This window comes from Triturus cristatus, chromosome 4_2 (assembly GCF_964204655.1).
Source record: "Triturus cristatus chromosome 4_2, aTriCri1.1, whole genome shotgun sequence".
NCBI lineage: Eukaryota > Metazoa > Chordata > Amphibia > Caudata > Salamandridae > Triturus > Triturus cristatus.
In genome coordinates this window covers 477,552,398-477,575,659 of record NC_140586.1, presented here as the reverse complement: position 1 = coordinate 477,575,659, position 23,262 = coordinate 477,552,398, and the positions used below count along the sequence as shown (strand labels likewise).

General features: G+C 41.9%; 1 protein-coding gene across 1 annotated transcript in view; it reads left to right on the top strand.

Annotated features, from left to right (window-relative positions):
- The window catches only part of GIPC2 (GIPC PDZ domain containing family member 2), a 551,697-nt gene extending 539,639 nt beyond the window's left edge, over nt 1-12,058 (top strand). Inside the window, exon 6 of the mRNA XM_085601974.1 lies at nt 10,493-12,058. Coding sequence (XP_085458100.1) covers nt 10,493-10,641 — 149 coding nt within the window. The 3' untranslated portion in view covers nt 10,642-12,058. The remainder of the gene's footprint in view (nt 1-10,492) is intronic.
- Nucleotides 12,059-23,262: the final 11,204 nt, after the last annotated feature.

The following is a 23,262-nucleotide window of genomic DNA, read 5'->3' as shown; positions in this document are numbered from 1 at the left end:
AACTGGAAAACAACACAAATCAATAATCTATTAAATAATAAAAAAAAAACGGCAAGCGATGCCAACACAGTCCAACTACTGCCTCTCTTTCCCATACAAGTTCATGAACGGTCTCCCCACATCGGCGCCAAGGACAGGGTCCCGAAAAAAAAGGGGAGAGAAGAATCGGACTTCTATCGGTTGGTAACTCGCATTGTCAAATTGAAATACCACCGAATGCGGTGATTTTGTGGATAAGTGCAACCTAATGATACATTACAAATGGAGCTCCGAGACGCGGATGCCTCAGTGAGCTGTGATATGCAGCCAGTATACATAACATTATGACTAAGCAGGTAAATGAGGGTAGCGATAGCTTACTGCTGATTCAGTAAACTGGCAGCAATTCACCCCATATATCGCGGCTACCGAAAGCCAGTCAGTATAGACACATTTATAACTAAGCAGGTAAATGAAGATAAGAATAGTTTACTGCTGATTCAGTAAACTGGCAGCAATTCACCCCATATATCGCGGCTACCGAAAGCCAGTCAGTATAGACACATTTATAACTAAGCAGGTAAATGAAGATAAGAATAGCTTACTGCTGATTCAGTAAACTGGCAGCAATTCACCCCATATATCGCGGCTACCGAAAGCCAGTCAGTATAGACACATTTATAACTAAGCAGGTAAATGAAGATAAGAATAGCTTACTGCTGCTTCAGTAAACAGGCAGCAATTTGCCCCATATATCGCGACTACCGAAAGTATTATTAAAAGGCACAGTGGGCATCTCTAAACAAAGGCATTAGCAGCGAACTCGAAAAAGAGTATTCCCCCTGCTGGCTGAAGAGTATTCCTCAATTACGGGAGCAGTAGGAGCATTCCTGCAGCCTTTAGTGAAGCCTCTCTGTGGACCTTGTGGCTTCCTGAGATATGCAGCTCAGGGTTGCTTTCTGTCACACATTCACAGAGCAGACGTTTTGGTAAATGATGTATACGTGCGCTCATCTAGTCCCTTGCGATGCACTCGGTTTACTGGCATACGCAGCACCAATGAACATACTACTTATTACACAGTATAAAAAAAACACTCGCAATGTCACAATCACTCCTGCATCATACCTCTATGCATGCGGGAAAGCACCCATGATCCGCTATTACCACCCCCTCCCATACGGGTGCTGCCCCACCACCTGCAGAGTCCTGATTATCTTCTACCCTCAGCTGCGATCGCTTAATACCCCAGTAAGGCCATTTAACAACTAGCATTGCCTCATTTTAAATGACTTGTAAACTGTCGATCATCACCGCCGCTCCGATAACGAGGGCTCGTCTCCCGCATATCACGGTGGGACCTCCTAACTTACCCATTTACCTCCGCGCCCACCGCATTTCATTACCACGATTCTCGTAGCGAAGCGATTCCACCATGCCTGCAGCGACCTCAATATTTATCGCATTGATTGCAGAAGTTAACTGTAAGAGAAACCCCCTCAAACCTCCCATGCCACACCCCGCATCCAACCGGAAACCTCACTCCTCGTCGATGCCGTGCCCCTGCAGCTTTCCGGAGGTCCAAGGGGACAAAGAGGCTGAAGATGCCAGGGCCCGGCCTTAAGTATCCTTCCAGCGCATCCCGTTGAATTGACCTCATCCAGCCCCCCTTTCTGGCCCAGGGGGAGGCTCAGTCCGTGGCGCAACTAAGGGAGCCCCTCCCCTAGGCTTGGATAGATGCATGGATGGAAAAATGGAAAGGTGAAAAGGTGATTGCTGTGTAAAAGGATTAACGAGTATATGAACTGATGGATGGATGGAGTTTCAGTGGATGGTTATAATTATGAAAGGATGAATGGGAGGATGGAAAGATGAAAGGATAATAGATGTTTGGAAAGGTAGCAGAATAAATGGACATGTGAGTAGATAAGGGTGACCAAGGGTAAAGGGAACTATTTATAGGAAGTTTTGGGCTTACTTCTCTGCTCACTCTGTGTCATTCGAGGTTTGGTTAAAAGTGGGGGACACTTCTTTTTTTTGGCTACTCCCTTGTAGCAGATTTCATATAAGCTACATACAATGGAGAACCAAGAACCTGAGTGCTGCCGCAATTAATGACATGGAGAGAAAAAAGGGGGAGTTATTGTATGTTCAAAAGAGCAAATTCCAGGCCTTAAAGTAGACCTCCTGAGACCTAACAGTAATGCTGAGTGACTCACTCATTAATTTAGTGGTTAGTAGAATGTTAAGTAAGCTACTCGTTTGGGTCATGGATTTACCTTGCAGCAGTATTACAGGACAAAAGGTTCCAAATGCATATGTACCTTGTCCAGCTTGAAAGTGCTCTGGGATTTTACAGGTTTTTTGCATGAGCGCCTTGGGCTTTTATCCGTCATGATATTCATGGACAGTCTCAGTTATGGCCACGAAGTTTTCCTACACCCGCCCGCCACAGAACAGTAAAAAGAAATGCAGAGAGGCGTATTCACCAAATAGACAGCTCCAAGCCTAACACACAGTATAAAGGCAGAACTCATACAAAAATATAGGTTACTAACACATAGGCACTTTGTCTAGCTCGAAAATACTTTGACAGTCTATAAGTGCGCTGCACCAGAACTTTATTTTTTTATACCTGTCACGGCATAACCCAACAGTTTTAATTATTGCCATGATGTTTTGATCGAGCGCGTTTGGCCCAGCTTGGATGTTCCATCTACTGTTCTCAGGGGTGGCTGCATTAGGCTTTTAGCAAGTTGTCATACCATTCAGTTTTATATTTCAAATCAACAATACTGAGTTCAATGATTATTTTATCTTCCCAATATGAGTATGGTTAAGACTATTTGGTTTTATTTATGGAACTGGATGCAATGTGTTTTTTATTGACTGATGTATGTGCTCAAGTTTGATGTACTTTTATGATCTTGTTAGATTGAATAAAGTTATTTTTTGATTCTGACCTTGCATAAAAATTGACCATTCCTGTAGACCTCAACACTTTTCTCCTCAAAAGACCAATTTCCATTAAGCATAGAAGAATTTTTTAAACCCTCACAAAGACCATTTCCAAGATCTGGAACCTTTTTCCAAAGAGATCCAGACTAATACCTCACATGGAAAGTAAATAAAAAGATGAACAATACCTACTAAGTCTTCTAGATTTAACCTATGTAACTCCCTTGAATGTCCCAGTGGTGGCAACATTACACCTAAGCGCTGATGAAACCTTCACAGTTGTATATGGTTCTTTGTCCCTTACTGTTATTGCTGTGTTTATATCATGTGCAGTGTAAAAACGTGAATCAATATTTGGGGTGGGTGTCTGCCAGCCACAAGGAATAATAACACTTCTTGTTGGGGTGAACACCTAAAGTCAATAAATTAACCTAAACTCAACTCACTTGTAGGTATGGCACAAAGCCGACAGGATTAATTTAGGGAAATGTGCAAAGTATTTAGGCAGTGCCAAAACATTAACTAAGTAAAAACACTGATTAATCAAAATCCCAAACCAAATTAAAAAAGTACGGTAACATTTAATGAAGGAAATGTCAACGAAATAACACCAATTCAATAAGAGGAGCTGAAATTATGAGTTCTTAAAGTTTTAAGTGAAAATAGTTTCATAAAGTGCAAACCGCCAATGGTAGTTAATGGTCACAATATACCAGGCCTCGTGTGAAATTCGAGACTGACTGCGAAGCGCTGCGGGTCAGATACTCCAAGTGGATTAATCCAGGTGAAAGTCTGGCAATCGAGAACTTTCCAAGTCCTACTTTAGAAATTGACTTTTTTACTGTCATGAAGAAACAATTTATCATTTCTTTAAAGACCCAACACAGAATGGGACTCTCACACTTTTTGAGAAGAAAAATCCTCCCTGTGCAGGAAACCGCTGAAACTGTAGTCTCCGCTGTCGAACCAAAGGCCAGATACCTGAAGCAGGTTAATCCAGCTGACGCTCTGGAGTTTTTGGTGATTTCTCAATGAAAATCTTCTGAGTCCCAATGTAAAATGGGGCTTTGTCACTTTTTTGGAGTTGCAGATATCTCCATGTGGGACAGAGTTGAAATACAATCTGATGCTGTGGAATTACTAGTCGTATACTTTTCCATGCGGTCCTGCCGAACCTCTGGAGGAAAAGTTTTCAAAAGTTTCCAAACTTTTTTTGGTGCCCAAACAACCACAGAAGTTTACTTCTGTGCCCCCAAGGAGCTTAATATAAAGAACTTAAGATCATATCTACGAAGCATTTTTGCCATTGCAAATGGCTCGATTCGTAAAATCGGGCCGTTTGCAATGGCAAAAATACTTTTCCAAATGTACTAACACCAAACTGTGATTCTCCAGAATGTGAATGTTGGAAACACATTTTTTAGGAGCTTGCTCTTAAAAAATGAAAACAAAACATTTCATTTTATATTGTTGAAATGCATCCCATTTTCCTTCAAGGAAAATGGGATACATTTCAACAAAAAAAGGAACCTCTATTGAAAGGCAATCACTAACATAGTGGTCTGCTGACCTCAGCAGGCCACCATTTTTTCGACGGTAGGCATTCCTAATAGGCCGCAAACTGTGACCTCATCATTATTATTCACGAGCCCCACTGGGAATTGAAAGTATAAAACAAAGTTTCATATATAGGTAAAATCGCTGTTTGGAAATCGCTATTCCTTCTCTTTGTACATCCAGCCCTTGGAGACTCACTGGACGTTAGGCAGAGGTCAACAGCAAAATTCAGTCCAGGTGCAGTAGTAAGTGGTCAGCACGGCACTTTAATGAAAAGGTCTTTTATAGCTTGTTGCATGCCTGTAGTTACACAGGAAGTCAGCCAACTGACCCTTGGAGTCCACTTCTTTGTCTGGGGTACAAGAGGGAGTAGGACCAAATTTCAGGGTTCCTTTCCATTGACATCATTTGGCGGTAGCCAGAGGTCACTGCTGTGACCTCTAGCTTGTTCCCTGCTACTCCTGGCACTTCCTTTGCCAGCCCTGGCCTCGTAGAAGGCAAATGCTTTGCCCCCTCTGAGGCCAGGGGTCGTGAAGGAAGTGTCAAGAGTAGAAGGGAGCAACCTAGAGGTGGTCACAGTAATAACTCTACTCTATCTCCAAATTACATCCATGCTTCTCTCAGGTTACAGACAGTAAGTCCAGCTGTCTTCTGCTATTCCGCAAGTCCAGAAAGTCTTCTGAGGAGGAGGAGAGTTGGGCAGTCATATCTATGGTTTCCCTTGCTAGTAGGTGGAGTTGACTCCTGGACGCAACCTAACCAATGGGGTAAAGTTCCCAAACGCTTAATGTGAACAATTCCCAAGTTGACCAAAGTCTTTCATTACACTGAACTTGGGCTTTGAGAGCTGAGGGTGTGTAGGGAAATGTACTATGATAATTACTATTGTCCTCCCACATTTAACACTAAAATCCACTTTGAAGCAGTCCATGGACCCACAACAAACAAGTATTGGTAGGCCAATAGATATGGCGTTGGCTGCCAGTCTTCTGAGAGAAAAAGAAATTGAGAAGGAAAGAAGGAAAGAAAGAGAGTGACGAAAAAGATAGAAGGAAAGAAAGAAAGAGGAGTAACGAGAGAAGGAAAGAAAGAAGGAAAGAGAAGGAAAGAAGGAATGCAAGAAGGTAAGAATGAAAGAAGGCAAGAGAAAGAAAGAAGGGAGAAGAAAGAGAGATAAATAAAAATGAAAAGTTAAGAGAAGGCAAGAGATAAGAAAAATGAAAGAAATGAAGAAGAAAGAAAAAAAATCGAGGAAGAAAGAAAGAAAGAAAGAAAGGGAGAGGGAAAGAAAGAAAGAAAGAAAGAAAGAAAGGTCAAAAGAAAGAAAGAAAAAAAGACAGAAACAAAAAGAAAAAGAATGTAAAGAAGGCAAGAAAGAAAGGGAAAGAAATAATAAGAAAGAAGGAAAGAAGAAGAAAAAAGAAAGAGAGAGAGAGATAAAAGATAGAAGGAAAACATGAAATAAAGAAGGAAATTAAGAGAGAAAAAAAGGAAAGAAATAAAGAAGGAGGGAGAGCAAAAAAGTAAATAGAGGTAACCTAAGGGACACAATTTAATCTGGTAAGCCGTGAACTAGAGCAGCCAGAAACACAAAGTTCTGCAAAAGGAATTTAGAACAGCATAGCCAGGAGATGGGATCTGATAAAGATGGAATGTGCACCAGACACATCCTACTATCACATTAGGCTCCTAACACAAAGGTAACACTAAAGTAAAAACAAAAACGCTGGCTCTGAAGGAGGCTAGCTTGTGTGCGGATGTGCTCCTTGTGAGAGCAAAATGCAGCTACCCAAAGTGAAGTTAACCAGAGACTTAAGTAGGCTGTCCCACTGCCCCATGCTCTATGCTCTGGTGGGAGGAAGCAAAATGTGAATGTCACAACAGACAAATGAATGAAGAGAGGTGGCTGAAAGTCCCTATATAAGTATATTGTACATAGTTTAGTAAAATCAAAAGCTCTTGGCGAATGCTAGACCTAAAAATGAGACAGAAATCTGGTAAGACAAAATAGTGTTCTTCAGCAACTAGACAGGGGATACAAAAGAGCTGTTTTATTGTCCTGTTTCAAGCTTGCAAAAGATTTACATGTGCCTCAGGCAGTGGCAGCAGCCCCACCCTGATTGTCTAGCTGAGCACTGAGGAATCATCCCCGCCCATTCAGGTCAAGTGTTAATCAAAGTGGTCTATTGCCTGGCTCCTGGAAGAACTTTCACAACTCATTAAGGTTAAATGCAGGCTGGGCACTTGCTGGAGGGCTCCTCCAGGAGTTCCAGGGAGGGTAAAGATAACTTTCTAGAAGTTGCTTTTTCTTTATATTTAATAAAGTTCTGACTTCATCTTTACCAATTGAACTGGAGTTTAACTATTAAAATAGTGGTTTGATTATTTTTCTAGCTGGTCATATTCTGCAGATAGCAATACTAATATTGTAATCTGTACTCTGGTTTTCTGTAGAGGACAGCCAGGTCTGCAACAATGAAAATAACTTTTGGGCCTTTGCGACTATAGGGACATGTTGACATTAATTTTGAACATGTCACACTTTTAAATACCATCAACCCTACCTTGGGGACTTAAAGGCCTATATTAATATTTAAAAGGGAGTTTTTTTAGCTGCTAGAAATGGTTTTTGACAAGTCGTCCTACAGGTTTTATTCTGTAGCAGTCAGGCAACAGTGGTAGGCCTGAAGCAATGTTTTTTAATCCTATGTTGTGGATGGCAGAATAGGCTCAGCACTCTATGGGTGGCATTTAACTTCCAGGCCCTGGGTGCACTTTCTACGACATATACTAGGGACCTTTCGGCATATCAAAGTGTCAAGTAAGAATAAGCAATTTAACCATATTTGAAAGGGGAGCACTGGCATTCCTGGTTAGAAGCAGCAAAGTGCACATAGTTCTAAAGCCAGCAAAAAGTAGGGTCCATAAAAGGTTGAAAAATCTGGGGTGACCATGCAGAAAAGATGGATTTACTACATGCAGTACAACATAAATTGTTTTATGTGTCTATATTTTGATTGAGCTGCTTATAAAACGCTATGATGCCCTAACAGTATAGTTTGCAGTACATAAATCAATAAATGGATACCAACAGCATTACTGCTGCAGGTGATCTAAAAACATGCTGATATAACCAGCAGGGAAAGCCCAGTGTGAAGTGCTCAGGACTGTGAATTTGCAAATTTTACAATAACTCTCGCCTCTTTTTTTCAAATTTTTTTTTATCCAAAACTTTAAAACCTTTGAGCAAATTTTCTTGCAAAGGAATAGCACATTCCTTTAAATACACTTCCACTTCTAATTATTCAAACATAATAAGATTATTTGGATTTAATACATTTTATAGCTGAGTGAACAATAATGGTGAAAGTCTTAATCAAAACAGTTTTATGATCTCTTTTGGTCATTGTTGTTTGGAAGTCTGCTTCTAAATAGTTCTTTGGTATATTTTTATTTTCATGTGCTGCAGTCATGCAATGGGACAGAGAAAGAAAGTGGTACCACAGAATGGACATAGAAGGGCTGCAGGTGCACTGAAAGTCTGTACATTTACTTGAGGAGAAGGATCTCCCACTTGTGGACTCTTCATAAAGTCTGGTTCCATGTGCATCAAAAACAGAGCTATTACCTTTATTGGGCAACACAGTACAGCTATCAAAGTTGCTGAGCTGTTTTGCACAAGGGTGAGAAAACAGCTCAAAGCCATATTTATTAAAAATGGTATTCTGCTGCTGCCATCCCCTGCACTAGTGCACTAAAAATGCTGCCTTGTATGACAAATAGCTGTACATGAAGGAGTACCATCTAACAAACAATTTGTATCCCTTCCAGTACAAATTCCTATGTGTAGACAAACTTTGAAGCATCCTACAACATTGGATCTATGGTGTACACGCAGCATACATGCAATGTGTGAGATGTTTGGATACATAAAACCATTTCCCTTTTTTAACGCCTATTTCGAGGAGGAATCCTTTTTTTGTTGCTATAAAGCCCGGTTTGCCTATCTTAGTAGTTTGGGCTTTGCGTCAAAAACTACACGTGTTTCCACTGATCTGCCCAGGTTACACTCTACTAATGCCCCCTTCGCAGAAAGTGATACAAAGCATTACAAAACGCTAATTGCGCTGAGAGAATTACACATTTCCAGTGCAAAATAACTTTTTTGCTGTAAAGTTAATACCCATGAGAGACTTTGTGTGGCACCAGAGCCAACCTTTAATAAATGTGGGCATTAGTGTATTTCAGACGAAGGAGACTTATGTCTTCATGAGTCTACCAGCAAAATTGTTGTGGTAATTCACTCTAGTTTGCCAAGACTGTGCATGTGAATGACAGTGACTTGTATTTGGAGCTACAACACTGCTTATTTGCCGGTTGTTCATAGAACACATTTTGACTCACATCAACTAGAAATATTGTGTATAGTGAAAAAGGTGGCACATTTTCAGAGGATATGGCTACATGTAGATACAGTGGCAGTCAAATGCTAGGTGTGTCGCGGGACACAAACAAAGCTGCTGCAGTAAGTATGTTAACAAACATTAAAAAAATGTGCTAAAGATGAAGTTAGCATTGTGGTTCCTAATGGTGATCGGGGAATTTGTGGCTTCAACAGCGAATCACATATTGAGGCTCTTGAATCTTGCCTCTGAGTGTATGTCTAATCTCCAACAAGAACAAGGCAGATCTGATGAGACTGGGGAGGGGTATTCGATATGCAGAGTGCATTCTACGCCGTGTAAATGTTTTTGCAAATTTATTGTGGAGAGGAGGTTGTTGTACGCAAGATATGAACCTTGAGTTACACAAGATAGGTGGGTTGCTATCAGGAAGACTAGCTTGCTTGAGCATAGAGAACAAGACAGGATGTGGCATGGGAAAGAGAGGATGTCTGGGCCATAGCATTGAATAATAGCTTCAGCATGATGTACTGTGTGTGAACATTTTGCATACATTATGCAGCTGGTTTTTGGAAGCTATGCCAATGGTGGTAACTGAAAACTCTAACCAACTGAAAGAGGTCAATTTAATATCTAGTAATCTAACCAATCATAGTCATAGGATATCTTGTGGAATACAACAGGTAGGCATAGGGTTGTTGGTATAGAGAAAGCTGAATAGCAGATATTGCCGGTCTTCGATAAGTTGCATATGGGCGGTAGGGAATGGACATCCAGTTCTGGGTGGCTGTGACCCACGCAGAGGTCTTTGTTTAGAGGTAAAGGGAGATGTGCTGTATATAGAAACGAGGAGAGATCCAAGTTTTGTGCCTTTATGGGATGCCAGTGGTGTGGGAATGACAGAGCAAGGGATGGATTGTTAAGATACAATAATAACCATACAAGTAATGCATAGAAAGTTGAGAGCTTCTGGTATGGTTGCCTGGTGACTGATGAAGACTGTGGTCAAGTAGGATAAAAATAGAGAACGTGTGATTGTGGTGGGCATAGGTGAAGGAGACAGACCTGTTTAGGGCTGTCTCTCTTGAGTGAAATTAACAAAATCCAGATTCTAAGGAGAAGTACCTTGGCAGCCGATTGAATGCAGGAAACTTGCGGGTTTTCGCAAAGGAAGAACGGTGTGATACTGGATGGCAGTTGAATGTAGGAGAAGGATTGGCAGTTTTGAAAGATTTTTCTTCTGTAGATGTAGCATTAATACAAATTTAAGGATTCTGGATTTTAACTCGACGTGAGGGAGTGGTTAAAGAGCAAGGCGAGACATGTGCTGCTGTTATACGGCAATACTGTGCTGGACTAGGTAACACACAAAGTTATGGGTTTCTAAATGTCTGAAGAAGACACTCAGTGGGCTATTAAATCTGTAAATTTAATTCAATAAATTGCACTTAATAGAGGGTCTGAGGTAGTGCATGCTAGAATAAATGAAATCCAGAGCTATTTTCTTTACACACTGCATTTATGTAATTTGAGGATGTTAGGATATAGAATATGTTCTTTCTTGTTCACTGTATTTTGTTGTTGGATTGTTTCAGCTGCAACAATGGTAGAAGCCGGGAGGGACAAGAAGAACCCAGATGAGTTTGCAGTGGCCCTTGATGAAGCTCTTGGAGACTTTGCATTCCCAGACGAGTTTGTCTTTGATGTCTGGGGAGCAATAGGTGATGCCAAGCAAGGAAGATGAGAACTCTCCTACTTTGAATTAATGCGTGACACACTGTAACGATCTAGTTGTTTAAAAAATAAGGAATCATTGTTCTAAGTAACTGGCAATGTGATTTATGGTGTGGTACACATGTTAAAAAATTGCCCATTAAAATGTGATTTTTGTAATGTGGTGCATTCTTGCTCAATCATCAAATGTTTGTGTTTTTGCCTGGGTTTCCATCATCATAAAACATATATCCTTTTAATGATTTTATTACTAAAATTATATCCATCGGATGTTTCTCCATGCAACATGTGTACACAATCTGTGTTCAGTTTTCAGTTCATAATAGTTCTATAAAAGGAAAAGTAATTGATAAAAATTCTCCCACAGCATGTTTTTTACACGTAAAATCGTTTCCCCCTGTGATCAGGCTACAGGAGCAGTACTATTTTCTATTTGTGGTTTCTGTTGCCAGCATGTAGATCTACTTGTTTGGGCCTGAATTTGCTAATGGAATTGTAATTGTGATGTCGTCAAAAATAGGCCTACAAAAAAGCCACTGTTCATCTTACAGATGTAGAGGAGGATACTTCGTAAACATGCATAAAAGAGTCCTGTTCTTTGACGCCAGAGCCTGTTATTCCAAGTTTCCCATACAGTCACCCTCTGGTAAATGGAGCCGCCATCTTCAGCCACTAGGCGGCAGGAGTACTGAGCAAGTACTGTCGAACTGTAGCACCATCATTTGCTTTTGCCCATTTCAAGAACTGGCCAATACTACACGAAACAGTCCCCATGCTTTTTTGCTTGAATTCTCGGTAGCGTCGTCGGACTATTTGGGTTTGAATTACATCATATTATGATCGACATTTTGGAAAACTATGAGGGGGTACTTTGGCCACCTCACATACCTTACTGAGCAGTAAGTATCCAGCTAAGACCAAGACAAAGAGAGAGAACGAGAACAAGAAATTGAAAGAGGCACCTGTAAGTCCCCGCTGTACTTTGTAAGCATTAGGAGTATTTTTATTTTTTTCTCAATCCCATTATCCCACACTTTTTCACAAGTAAACTGTATAACATATTTAATAACAGCTGTATGAACAATGTTTACATTTAAAAATGTGAATACCTTCATTTTAGTATCTTTGAGCAATGTCCTTTTTTAACTTGTGTGTATTTTATTAATATTTTTGCAAAACTTTCACAATGTTCCTTATATTCCTTTTACATCTATTCAACCAGTCAAACACTTTCTATATCAATGACTCCATTACAATAGGTATATACTAGCACCAATACATTTGTTATTTACATTATTTTAAAAAGAATCGATGGAAAAGTACATTACACCTGTAATTCTATATTGTATAATGCATAATATACTACTTGAATATGAATGTATAAACAACAAAACGAAGTAAAAAAATTAAAATGTATTTTTCTATTCTTTCATGTGTTATCCTATTTTTTTTAATATGTGTGTATAATTAACATTTACAGGTTACACGAAGAGGAGAAACCTAATACATTTTTTAGTTAGAAAAAGTGTATTCCAGTTTCACGAGTAATCACCAGTTATACATTCAAGACATAGAACCATGTTAAAGAAGTCGAATTTTTACAAAAAGAATTATACTTTACAGATAAACCTTGACACACTGCTTGATAAATATCCAGTATCCCTAATAGGACATCATTTTGAATTGCTAACATTAAGTTTACTTTTGTGAATATCGAAAAGTAGTAAAGTTAGACTTTTGTTCTAAGTTTACCTTAGTGAATACTGAAAAGTATTTATGCAGCACTTCAAACAGTAATAAAGTAAAAATACAACACAAAAAAATTCCATACCAATTTAGAAAATGGTGTAAATTGTAATAAATAGATCAAGACCAAAACAACAAAAATCCGGAGGTATGCAAATTTAAAGATTTAAGTAAAAATAGTGCCAAAAAGCATTAAGATGGTTCTAATCAGAAAGCCAGACAACTAGCCCTTGGAGTCACTCTGAGGTCCTGGGTTTAGAGATTCAGGTCCAGTACTTCTCACCCAGGAGAGAGGGCAACGGGTCAGCACAGCAGGGCATCGGTTCTTTGCAGAAGCATCCAGCAGAGTGGCAGCACAGCAGTCCTTCTTCCTGGCAGAGTCCACAGGTCCAGAAGTGTACTGAAAATTTGGGTCTATAAGGGTCCAATATTTATACCTGGTGCCTACTTTGAAATGGAAGAAGCTTCTAGAGATTTCCACGCATAGAGATGCAGGTCCAGTGCTTCTAATCCAGGCAAGAGGGCAGCAGGGCAGCACAGAAGGTCAGCAGTCCTTTAAAGCAGCAGTCCAGCACAGTAGTAGTCCTTTCAGCAGCATAGCAGTCTTTTTTCCTGGCCACATGTCCAGAGGTGTACTGAAGAGTTGTTAATAATGTTTCAACATTTATATCTGATACCCACTTTGAAGTGGAGGAACCTTCTAAAGGTCCCTCCCCCCTAAAGTGTCAGACATCCCCTTTCTCCCTATCCTGGCCCCAGCTTGTCTGGGGTCAAAAAAGACCAGTGTCAAACCTTGTGTGAGAGTGCTCAGGCAGAGCTTTTGTGATGTGCAAGTGTGGCAGGTGACAACTCCTCCCCCTCATTAACTCAAGAGTGGTCTATATTGCCAACACCTATCTTCCGTTTTTCTCAATGTCTGAGAGCAATACAAAAAGGTCCACTGCCAACTACACCTCATCATGTGACCCAGTATCAGGCTGCAGGCACCAAACGGTTAGGGCAAGAGAATGACAACTTTCTAAAAGTGGCATTTTCAGAATTGTGATTAAAAATATGACAGGCGGCAGGTGGACCCCCGAGCATGCGCTGCCGCTAGGTGAGCTCCTCTGCCCCCCTCTCAAAACCCACTGCAGATTCGCGTCTTCTGGCATATCATTGTTTTGTTGCTCTGTGGATTCCCGGCCGGGGGCGCTCTGTTCCTGCTTTTGGAGCTAGGAATGAAAAGAGGTGGCGGATGACACCGTGGAGCTGTACGCATACTTTGCAGGACCCTGTTCAAAATGAATATGTGACATTACAACTCAATCATTTAGACCGTGGTATGTTACATCGCGGTTAATACAACGCAAGTCGTTACAACGTCTTGCGCTAGAGGTATTGAACTTAGGAATATTATGATTTACTATTCCATCTCCAGTGTGTGTAACAGTAGGGAAGGTGTTGGAATAGTAAATCATACTATTCCTTAGTGTAGAGCGCCATAAAGCGCAAGTCGTTGTAATGACTTGAATTGTAATGACCGTGATGTGAATGTATCGTGGTGTAACAACTGGGTTGTAAAGGTTGTTCGCTGTTCAAAATCAGCTAGCCATATCCCTCAACGAAGGCAGGGTGCTCAGGGAGGATAAGGTGCCAACATCAAAGCCAGCATCCACAAGGGGGCTAGAAGAGGATGATATCTCTTCCGAGGTGGATGTGATCCTTCCACATATGCTATACAAGGGAAGCTGAAAGAATATAAACTATTTTTCAAAATCTAACGCAACAACATCTACTCTTCCAGGGCCTTCTATGAATGACCAGAATATTCAATCTCTAAATATGGGAGTTATTGCCACTCCCACGAAACAGGCTGCTCTCCTAGATCCAGTTCCTCCCCAACAGAAGCTGCTAGCCCAGCCTTTGGTAATAGATCCTAGGACAGTTGCAACCTCACAAGTGCAATCCCAGGCTGCTATAGAAAGCAACCCAAAGATCCAGCTTCTTAGTCTGAGTATCCTGGATCTGCTGCCGTTTCCTCAGCCTTTATCAGCCGAGCCAAGCAGGATACAACTTCTGGCTACAAGGATAATAACCCTCAGACTCAGATGCCTATCTTAGCGCCCGACGTTCCGCAGGTCCAGCAATGGGACTTAAAAACAATGTTAAATCTTATACTGGACCAAATAGGATCACTAAAAGCATCACAAGCAACTGAGAACACATCCCTGCAGCTTCGTTTGACTAAAATCGGGGAAGCAGTTGCTACCTTCCCAGCTAGGATGCAGGAGGCCGAGTCTAGGATATGGCAGCTGGAGAATCGAATGGCTATTTTGCAGCAGCAGACAGATCTAGGGAGGAAGACAAATTGTCGCTGGAAAATAAGATTGATGAAATGGAAAATCCTTTGCGACGCTCAAATCTATGGCTGGTGGGTGTACCAGAAGGCTGTGAATGGGCTTGAATGGTTCAATGGGTTGAGACATTTATTAAGAGTCATATGCTACCAGAAATCTCAGGTGATTCGACAATTACAAGAGCACACAGGATACTGGCTTATCCATTTCCCAATTTGAACTTGCCCAGGACGATTTTTGAAAATTTTGCCAACTATCATATCAAGGAATGGATACTCTCTAGAGCCATCCAAAGAAATCTATTTTCTACTAACAAAGTACCATGCTGTCGAATCCTTTTCTGATATGTCTGCTGCACCTGCACGGTGTTGTAAAGAATTTGTGAAGCTCCTTTATTTATTTAAGGCAAAGGTTGCGCAAGCGACAATAGCCCAACAGTCTAAACGTAGGGTCTTAGTAAAGGGCAAATTTCATATGTTTACAAATCTTGAAGAAGCTCAAGAAATGTTGCAATCTATCTCTAACCCAGGAGTTTAGGAAAGCGAGAGAAAAGAAGGAACGGATATTAGAAAAGAGCAGAATCATAGATAGGACAGTATTGTTGGAAAGAAAAAACAGAAACGAAAAGAAAATATGCTGTTGACCTTTATGAAATAGGGTTGAAGTACGTATAATTTTGGTCAATGTAAAAGGAATATTGAATAGCAAAAAGTATGGGGCTTTACTTAGGTGGCTTTCCTCTTTTCACCTCAAGTATTATTTTTTCAAGCGACTCACCTACAGTCCAATTTTCTGAAATAATACATTCCCAAGAACTATGTAAAGGCATATTTTGCTTCTGCTGGGCTGTCCATGAGGGGTGTTGCAGTTTATCTGGATCGAGGGTCAGACTGGGACATTATACAGGTCCTGAGGAACCCTTTTGGTAGGTGGATATGGATCACAGCTGGGGTAAATGGCTACATTTGTAATCTCATTAATTATTATGCCCCGACAGTAGACGGTCCTAAAAGTATTATGAAAATTAATAACCTGATGAGAGGAGTGGTAAGTGCAATAATATTAGATGGGATTTTAATTAAATCCAGGATCTAGCTAGGGATACCTCGAATAACACAAAAAAAACCGATTGAAGTCTATAACAAGATAGGTATTGGATATTATGATTCAAGATTATCAATTGATTGATCCTTGGCGTAGAGCCCACTCGGAAATGTTACAGTATACCTATTATTCCCGGCAATTTCAGTTGGCCTCGCATATTGACTATTTTCTTATTTCTCGTTTTCTAAGTGTCTTGACTCCCAAATATGGGCCCATTCTTTCTCTGACCACTCTGCCATCACTGTTAAGATAGAACTAGATGATAAGCGAGGGGAGAGATCCATATGGCAGACGGATCGTCTCCTTCTTTCAAACCAGGAATGGCTGATAAATATGAAAATATGGTTAAAAGAATATTTTCAGATCAATAAGGACACAGCAGACCTCTCTTCTGTTTGGGGTGCCTTTAAGGCGGGTTCCCGCACACATATGATGGCTTTGACAGCTGTTCATTCTAAGAGGCGGAGGGCATGTTTTTTGGAAATGCACTTTGCAGTTGATACCGCAGTTCAGTCAAGGGTAAATTCCGCGTCCAAGCGAATTGTTATGGAGTAGCCGCAGTCTACTGCTAAACATGAACTGAGGGGATTTTTTTTACTGGAAGAGATAAACAATTCTTGATCGTATTAACAGCGAGTCCATGAAGAAAGCAAGATGGTGGGAAACATCTTGGCTTGGCCATCTAGGGTGAAGCAGGAAGCTGCAATAGTTATTGAGTTTTGCAACCTAGGTAAGGGGTTTTGACATCTAATAAGGAGGGTTTGCAAAACTATTCCTTGCCCACTATAAAAAACGTTATGGCTCTAAATATACAGTTTCACAAGATGCATAACTTCAGTACTTTTCAGATATCAATTTACCAGAAGTGTTAAGTAGTCAGGCTGAGGAATTAGTGGCCGATATCACAGCACTGGAAGAAGTATTATCGTTTCGAGTGGAGCTCTTTAATGCAGTGAAAAATAGTGGAGAGGTTCCCCAAATATTTTAATGAATCATTTGTTGTTAGTTTTGTTAACCCCTTCGCTGCTAGGCCTTTTCCCCCCGTGCTAAGCCTTTTTTGGCTATTTGGGGTAGTTCGCTCATAGGCCCCTGTAACTTGTTTGACCACATATGGTATTCACGCCAAACTTGCGTCCTTTTCTTCCAACATCATGGGTATTCTAAAGGTACCCAGGGTTTGTAGATTCCCCTGGAGGGGACCAAGAAATTAGCGAAAATAAAGCAAATTCTTTCTTTTTTTGGGAAAAATTTGAAAAAAGGACTACAGTTGAAAGAATCAGCCTTTTCCCAGAAAATGGTTGTGGTGCTGAAATCACAATCATCCCTGCTTTCAGGGACAAGCAGACTTTTGTCAGAAAACCAAAATATTTTACACAGTTTTGGCATTTTTCTGGGACATAGCCTATTTTTGCTATTTTTTTGTGCTTTCAACCTCCTTCCAGTTAATGGTAGAAATGGGTATAAAAGCAATAATGGATCCTGGAAAGCTATATATTTTAGAAAAGTAGACAAAATGCTGAATTCAGCAAGGGGTCATTTGTGTAGCTCCTTCAAGGTTTCTTTATAGAAACTAACAGTTAAATATAGGAAAAATTAAAAATTAGTTGAAAAAAACAGCTATTTGTGTCAACGTTTTCACCTGTAACTTCTTCTAATTATGACAACTGTTTGAAAGCAATATACCTTTACATCCGCTGGACATTTCTGGTTGAAGGGATATATAGGAATTGTAGGTTCACCAAGAACCAGACGATCCCCAGAGCCAATAACTGTGCAGCGTTTTGCAATGGTTTTTTATTATGTACAGGGTATATAGCAAGTATACATGGAAAAATCGGTATGAAAGACACCTATGTATTTCTGAAATGTAGAGTATAGAAACAGTAGATAGTTGCCCATTTCCGGAATTGGGAGTACCCAGACAAGCATGTGAATTATAGGTCATAAAAATGACTTCTTTTTTACACATTGTCTTTCACTTGGAAGGCAGAAATGCATCAAAAATCAGTAGGTAATAACAGTTGCTCTACAATTCTGTGTTATCCTAAGTCTCCCGATAATAATGGTACCTCACTTGTGTGGGTAGGCCTAGTGCCCGCGACAGGAAACAGCCCAAAGCGCAACGTGAGCACACCACATTTTCACGGTGAAAAATGACCCTTTTTTGCAAAGTGCCTAGCTGTAGTTTTTGAACCAAAGTCTGCCAGCACCTAGGGAAACCGAGCAAACCTATACATGTCTGAAAACTAGACACCCAGGGAAATCCAGGATGGGGTGACTTGACTGGCTCTCACCAGGTTCTGTTGCCCAGAATCCCTTGCAAACCTAAACAATTGTGAAAAAAAAGGACATTTTCCTCACATTTCTGTGGTGGAAAGTTCTAGAATCTGTGTGGATACACAAAATTCCACCCACCCCACATTTCCCAAAGTCTTCCGAGAAAAATGGTACCTAACTTGTGTGGCTAGGCCTAGTGCCCGCCACAGGAAGCGGCACAAAACGCAACGTGGACACACCACATTTTCACAGTGCAAAATGACCCTTTTTTGCAAAGTGCCTGGCTGTAGTTTCTTAAAACTAGCTCTGCCGGCACCTAGAGAAACGTAGCAAACCTATACATTTTTGAAAACTAGACATCCAGGGAAATCCAGGATGGGGTGACTTGACTGGCTTTCACCAGGTTCTGTTACCCAGAATCCCTTGCACACCTAAAAACTTATAAAAAAAACACATTTTCCTCATATTTCTGTGGTGGCAAGTTATGGAATCTGCATAGATCCACAAAATTCCACTCACCCCGCATTTCCCAAAGTCTTCCGAGAAAAATGGTACCTCACTTGTGTGGGTAGGCCTAGTGCCCGCGACAGGAAACGGCCCAAAGCGCAACGTGAACACACCACATTTTCACGGTGAAAAATGACCCTTTTTTTGCAAAGTTCCTAGCTGTAGTTTTTTAACCATAGCTCTGCCGGCACCTAGGGAAACCGAGCAAACCTATACATGTTTGAAAACTAGACACCCAGGGAAATCCAGGATTGGGAGACTTGACCGGCTCTCACCAAGTTCTGTTACCCAGAATTCCTTGCAAACCTAAACAATTGTGAAAAAAAGGACATTTTCCTCACATTTCTGTGGTGGAAAGGTCTGGAATCTGTGTGGATACTCAAAATTCCACCCACCCCGCATTTCCCAAAGTCTTCCGAGAAAAATGGTACCTCACTTGTATGGCTAGGCCTAGTGCCCACCACAGGAAGCGGTGCAAAACGCAACGTGGACACACCACATTTTCACAGTGCAAAATGACCCTTTTTTTGCAAAGTGCCTAGCTGTAGTTTTTGAGCCCTAGCTCTATCAGCGCCTAGGGAAATCTAACAAACCTATACATTTTTTAAGCCTAGACACCCAGGGGAATCCAGGATGGGGTGACTTGACTGGCTCTCTCCAGGTTCTGTTACCCAGAATCCCTTGCAAACCTAAAAAATTATAAAAAGAAACACATTTTCCTCACCTTTCTGTGGTGGAAAGTTCTGGAATCTGCATTGATCCACAAAATTGCACCCCGTGTTTCCCAAAGTCTTCCTAGAAAAATTGTACCTCATTTGTGGGGGTAGGCCTAGTGCCCGTGACAGGAAACGGCCCAAAACGCAACGTGGACACACCACATTTTCACAGGGTAAAATGCCCCTTTTTTGCAAAGTGCCTGGCTGTAGTTTCTTAAAACTAGCTATGCCGGCACCTAGAGAAACTTAGCAAACCTATACATTTTTGAAAACTAGACATCCAGAGAAATCCAGGATGGGGTGACTTGATTGACTTTCACCAGGTTCTGTTACCCAGAATCCCTTGCACACCTAAAAACTTGTAAAAAAAACACATTTTCCTCATATTTCTATGGTGGAAAGGTCTGGAATCTTCGTAGATCCCCAAAATTCCACTCACCCCACATTTCCCAAAGTCTTCCGAGAAAAATGGTACCTCACTTGTGTGGGTAGACCTAGTGCCCACAATAGGAAATGGCGCAAAACGCAATGTGGACACACCACATTTTCACAGTGAAAAATGGCCCTTTTTTTTTGCAAAGTTCCTAGCTGTAGGTTTTTAACCATAGCTCTGCCGGCACCTAGGGAAACCTAGTAAGCCTATACATTTTTGAAAACTATACACCAAGGGGCATCAAGGATGGGGTGACTTGACTGGCTCTGACCAGGTTCTGTTACCCAGAGTCCCTTGCAAACCTAAAAAATGGACAAAAAAAAATCATTTTCCTCCCATTTCTATGGTGGAAAGTTCTGGAATCTGTGTGGATACACAAAATTGCACCCACCCCGCGTTCCCCAAAGTCTTCCTAGAAAAATGGTACTACACTTGTGGGGGTAGGCCTAGTGCCCGCGACAGGAAACGGCCCAAAATGCAACGTGGACACACCACATTTTCAAGGTGAAAAATGACCCTTTTTTTGCAAAGTTCCTAGCTTTAGTTTTTTAACCATAGCTCTGCCGGCACCTAGGGAAACCTAGCAAACCTATACATTTTTCAAAACTATACACCAAGGGGAATCCAGGATGGGGTGACTTGACTGGCTCTGACCAGGTTCTGTTACCCAGAGTCCCTTGCAAACCTAAAAAATGGACAAAAAAACAAACATTTTCCTCACATTTCTGTGGTGGAAAGTTCTTGAATCTGTGTGGATACACAAAATTCCACCTAGCCCGCGTTTCCCCAAAGTCTTCCGAGAAAAATGTTACCTCACTTGTGTGAGTAGGCCTAGGATGGGATGAGTTGTCTGGCTCTGACCAGGGTCTGTTACCCAGAATACCTTGCAAACCTCAAACTTTGTACAAAAAAAACAAATGTTCCTCACTTTCTATCCACTTCCACCGCCGAGAGGTGTCTGCCCGCCCCTGCGCACCCAGTCCTCACTGCTCACCTTTCCGCCACCGGTGTGTCTCCAACCACGTTCCGGGACATACTGCAGCACTCAATATCACTCATGTGAAACATAGTATAGAATCAGTAATGGCAGAGTACATACAACTGCAAACGCCTTCATCGCTGTCCCGCGACTGCGTACCCAGGCTGCTGCACACCATCGACTCCCACAGCCCAGAGGTGTCTGCCCGTCCCTGCGCACCCAGGCCTCACTGCTCTTGTTTCACCACCTGCGTGTAGAAAAGAGGGCCCACCACCTGCCGCTGCAAGCCTCAAACCTGGGGTCCACAGACAGGGCACCCTCCACATCATGCAGTCCCGCTTTGCAGGCCACCAGGTCTCACATTTGTTGCTGCGTCTTGATTTTACCATGGCAGAGGACATACCAGTGCACCCATCATCATCACAGGTTGCACACCCGCTCAGCTTTTGTGGTGCCACTAACTCTGTGACCAGCAAGGCCACTCCACGTGGTGGTAGGCCCCTGCTGTTCGATGGCTGAGGCCTACTGTGCAGTCCAGCAGAGCACACAAAACCTGAGCTGTCCGGACCGCCGGGACGGGGCATCATCGCAGGCTGCACACCCGCTCAGCACTTACAGTGCCCATACCTCAGCGCACCGAAAGTCACCGTCCCATGGTGGTGTGCCTGTGCCGGCTGTAGTGCATCCGGTGCCAGCAAGTCTGAAATGGAAATGGCGTAGAGCACATGCGTCCGGTCTTTTTTATTGGTAGGGTCACGTGTCCTGTAACGCCTGTGGTTTATGTGTGTGGTGTGGGTGTAAACCAGCCGTGAAGGAGTGGCTGTGGCGTACTGACAACTAAACCTGTGACCAGCAGATCACTGCAATGAAAACCTGGGCCATGTAGCTTTGTTGTCTCTCCCTGAATGACTCCGAAGCTATGGGTGTGGTTCCGTCCTGGGCTGTATGAGAAATCAACTGATGTGCGTGTCTCTATTGTAGTGCTGCCGCCAGCCAGGCCGCAAGCGCCAATGTGTCACCTTGTGACCCAAGAACATGGCCAACATGGAAGGTAGGGGGAATCACTGACCCTACATTCATCCATACTTCCACACATAGAGTAGAGTGTTGCAGTTGTAGCAATACAGGGCCATGCAAAGCCCAAATTTCAGTTTTTGGCACATAGAGGGCAGCCAATTAGAGCCAAGCTCATGCTTGGGTGTTAGGCTCCGCCAACATATGTATTATTCCAATCACTCCACCAATCCCCAAGCACTTATAAATTCACTATACACTCTCCTTGCAGTACTCTAATGATCCAGTCTCTACCTATGTACTTATACAATGACTGAGACAAAGTTACATAACCTAAGTTTTTACCACTGCCAGAGGTAACATGGTTGTGGGTGCTGTCCACAGCACAACGTAATGTGGTAGGATACATAATGAACAGGCGGACACAGTTAGATAGATAGTGGAACTGGGTACGGGCACGTGCGCTCGGCTCCTTTTTATTACCAGGGTCACATGTCCAGTGACGTCTGTGCTGGATGCGTGTGGGGTGAGTGTAACCCAGGCCTCAGGGAATGATGAGTGCTGGCAACAAGTACAACAGTAATTATCGGATCACACACAAAGATTCAATCATAAAGAGTCTATGACTTGTGCTGAACTAATGTAGGGTCACTAGATGTGAAATAATACACAAAAGATTCTATCATAAAGGGTCCATGAGTTGTGGTACACTGTGATAGGGGCATCAGAAGCATTCAGCGTGTGCACAGCCAGCGATGATGCATGGTCCAGGAGGGCCGCACTAGTAGCAATGTCTGTTGCCTTCTGGACTGCAATAATAACACAAAGATCAAGAGGGGAGGGTCCAAGGGAGACAGTTTAAAGACCTGCGAGAAGAAATTCCTCAAACATAGTAATCATAATACAAAAAACTTCTCGGATCTATGTTAGCATTAAACCAGTTTTGGGAAAAAGAAAGAAGAAAGAAGTGAATCTGCGTCTTTCTATGAAGCTCCAAAGGGGGGAGCAATCCCTTTTAGGACGAATGCCCTCACCCACCAAAGGTGGCATGCTTCATATGGGCTTCTCCTCCCAGTGGGAAAACCTAGTCCCACTGAGGGCTACAACTCCCTCACTGTGAGGTAGGAGCTCTGGGATGTTTTCAGATTGTCTTTTAGCTGTTGAGGATGCTACAATCCCATATGTGAGTAATAGGGTGTTGTGAGGGTGCAGCGCAAATTATGAGTGAACGTGAATGTAAAACTACCTAGTGAGGACAAAAAGACTCTTTATTCACTTGTCCGAACTGGCAGGATTAAAAAGAAGTGCAAAGCAGTATGAATTCAAACTGCTAAGATGAATGAAGAGGTCAACATGTTTCAGCCCTTATGATCTAAATTAGTATCCAGGCTTTCATCAGGACCAGAATTAAAAAACAAAGCTGCTGCTGTGAATATCAAAAAAGAATAGAAATAAACAGTAATACAAAACCAGTAATCCTGTGAGTAGTTCTGTATTACTGGAACTCATCTGTAAATGT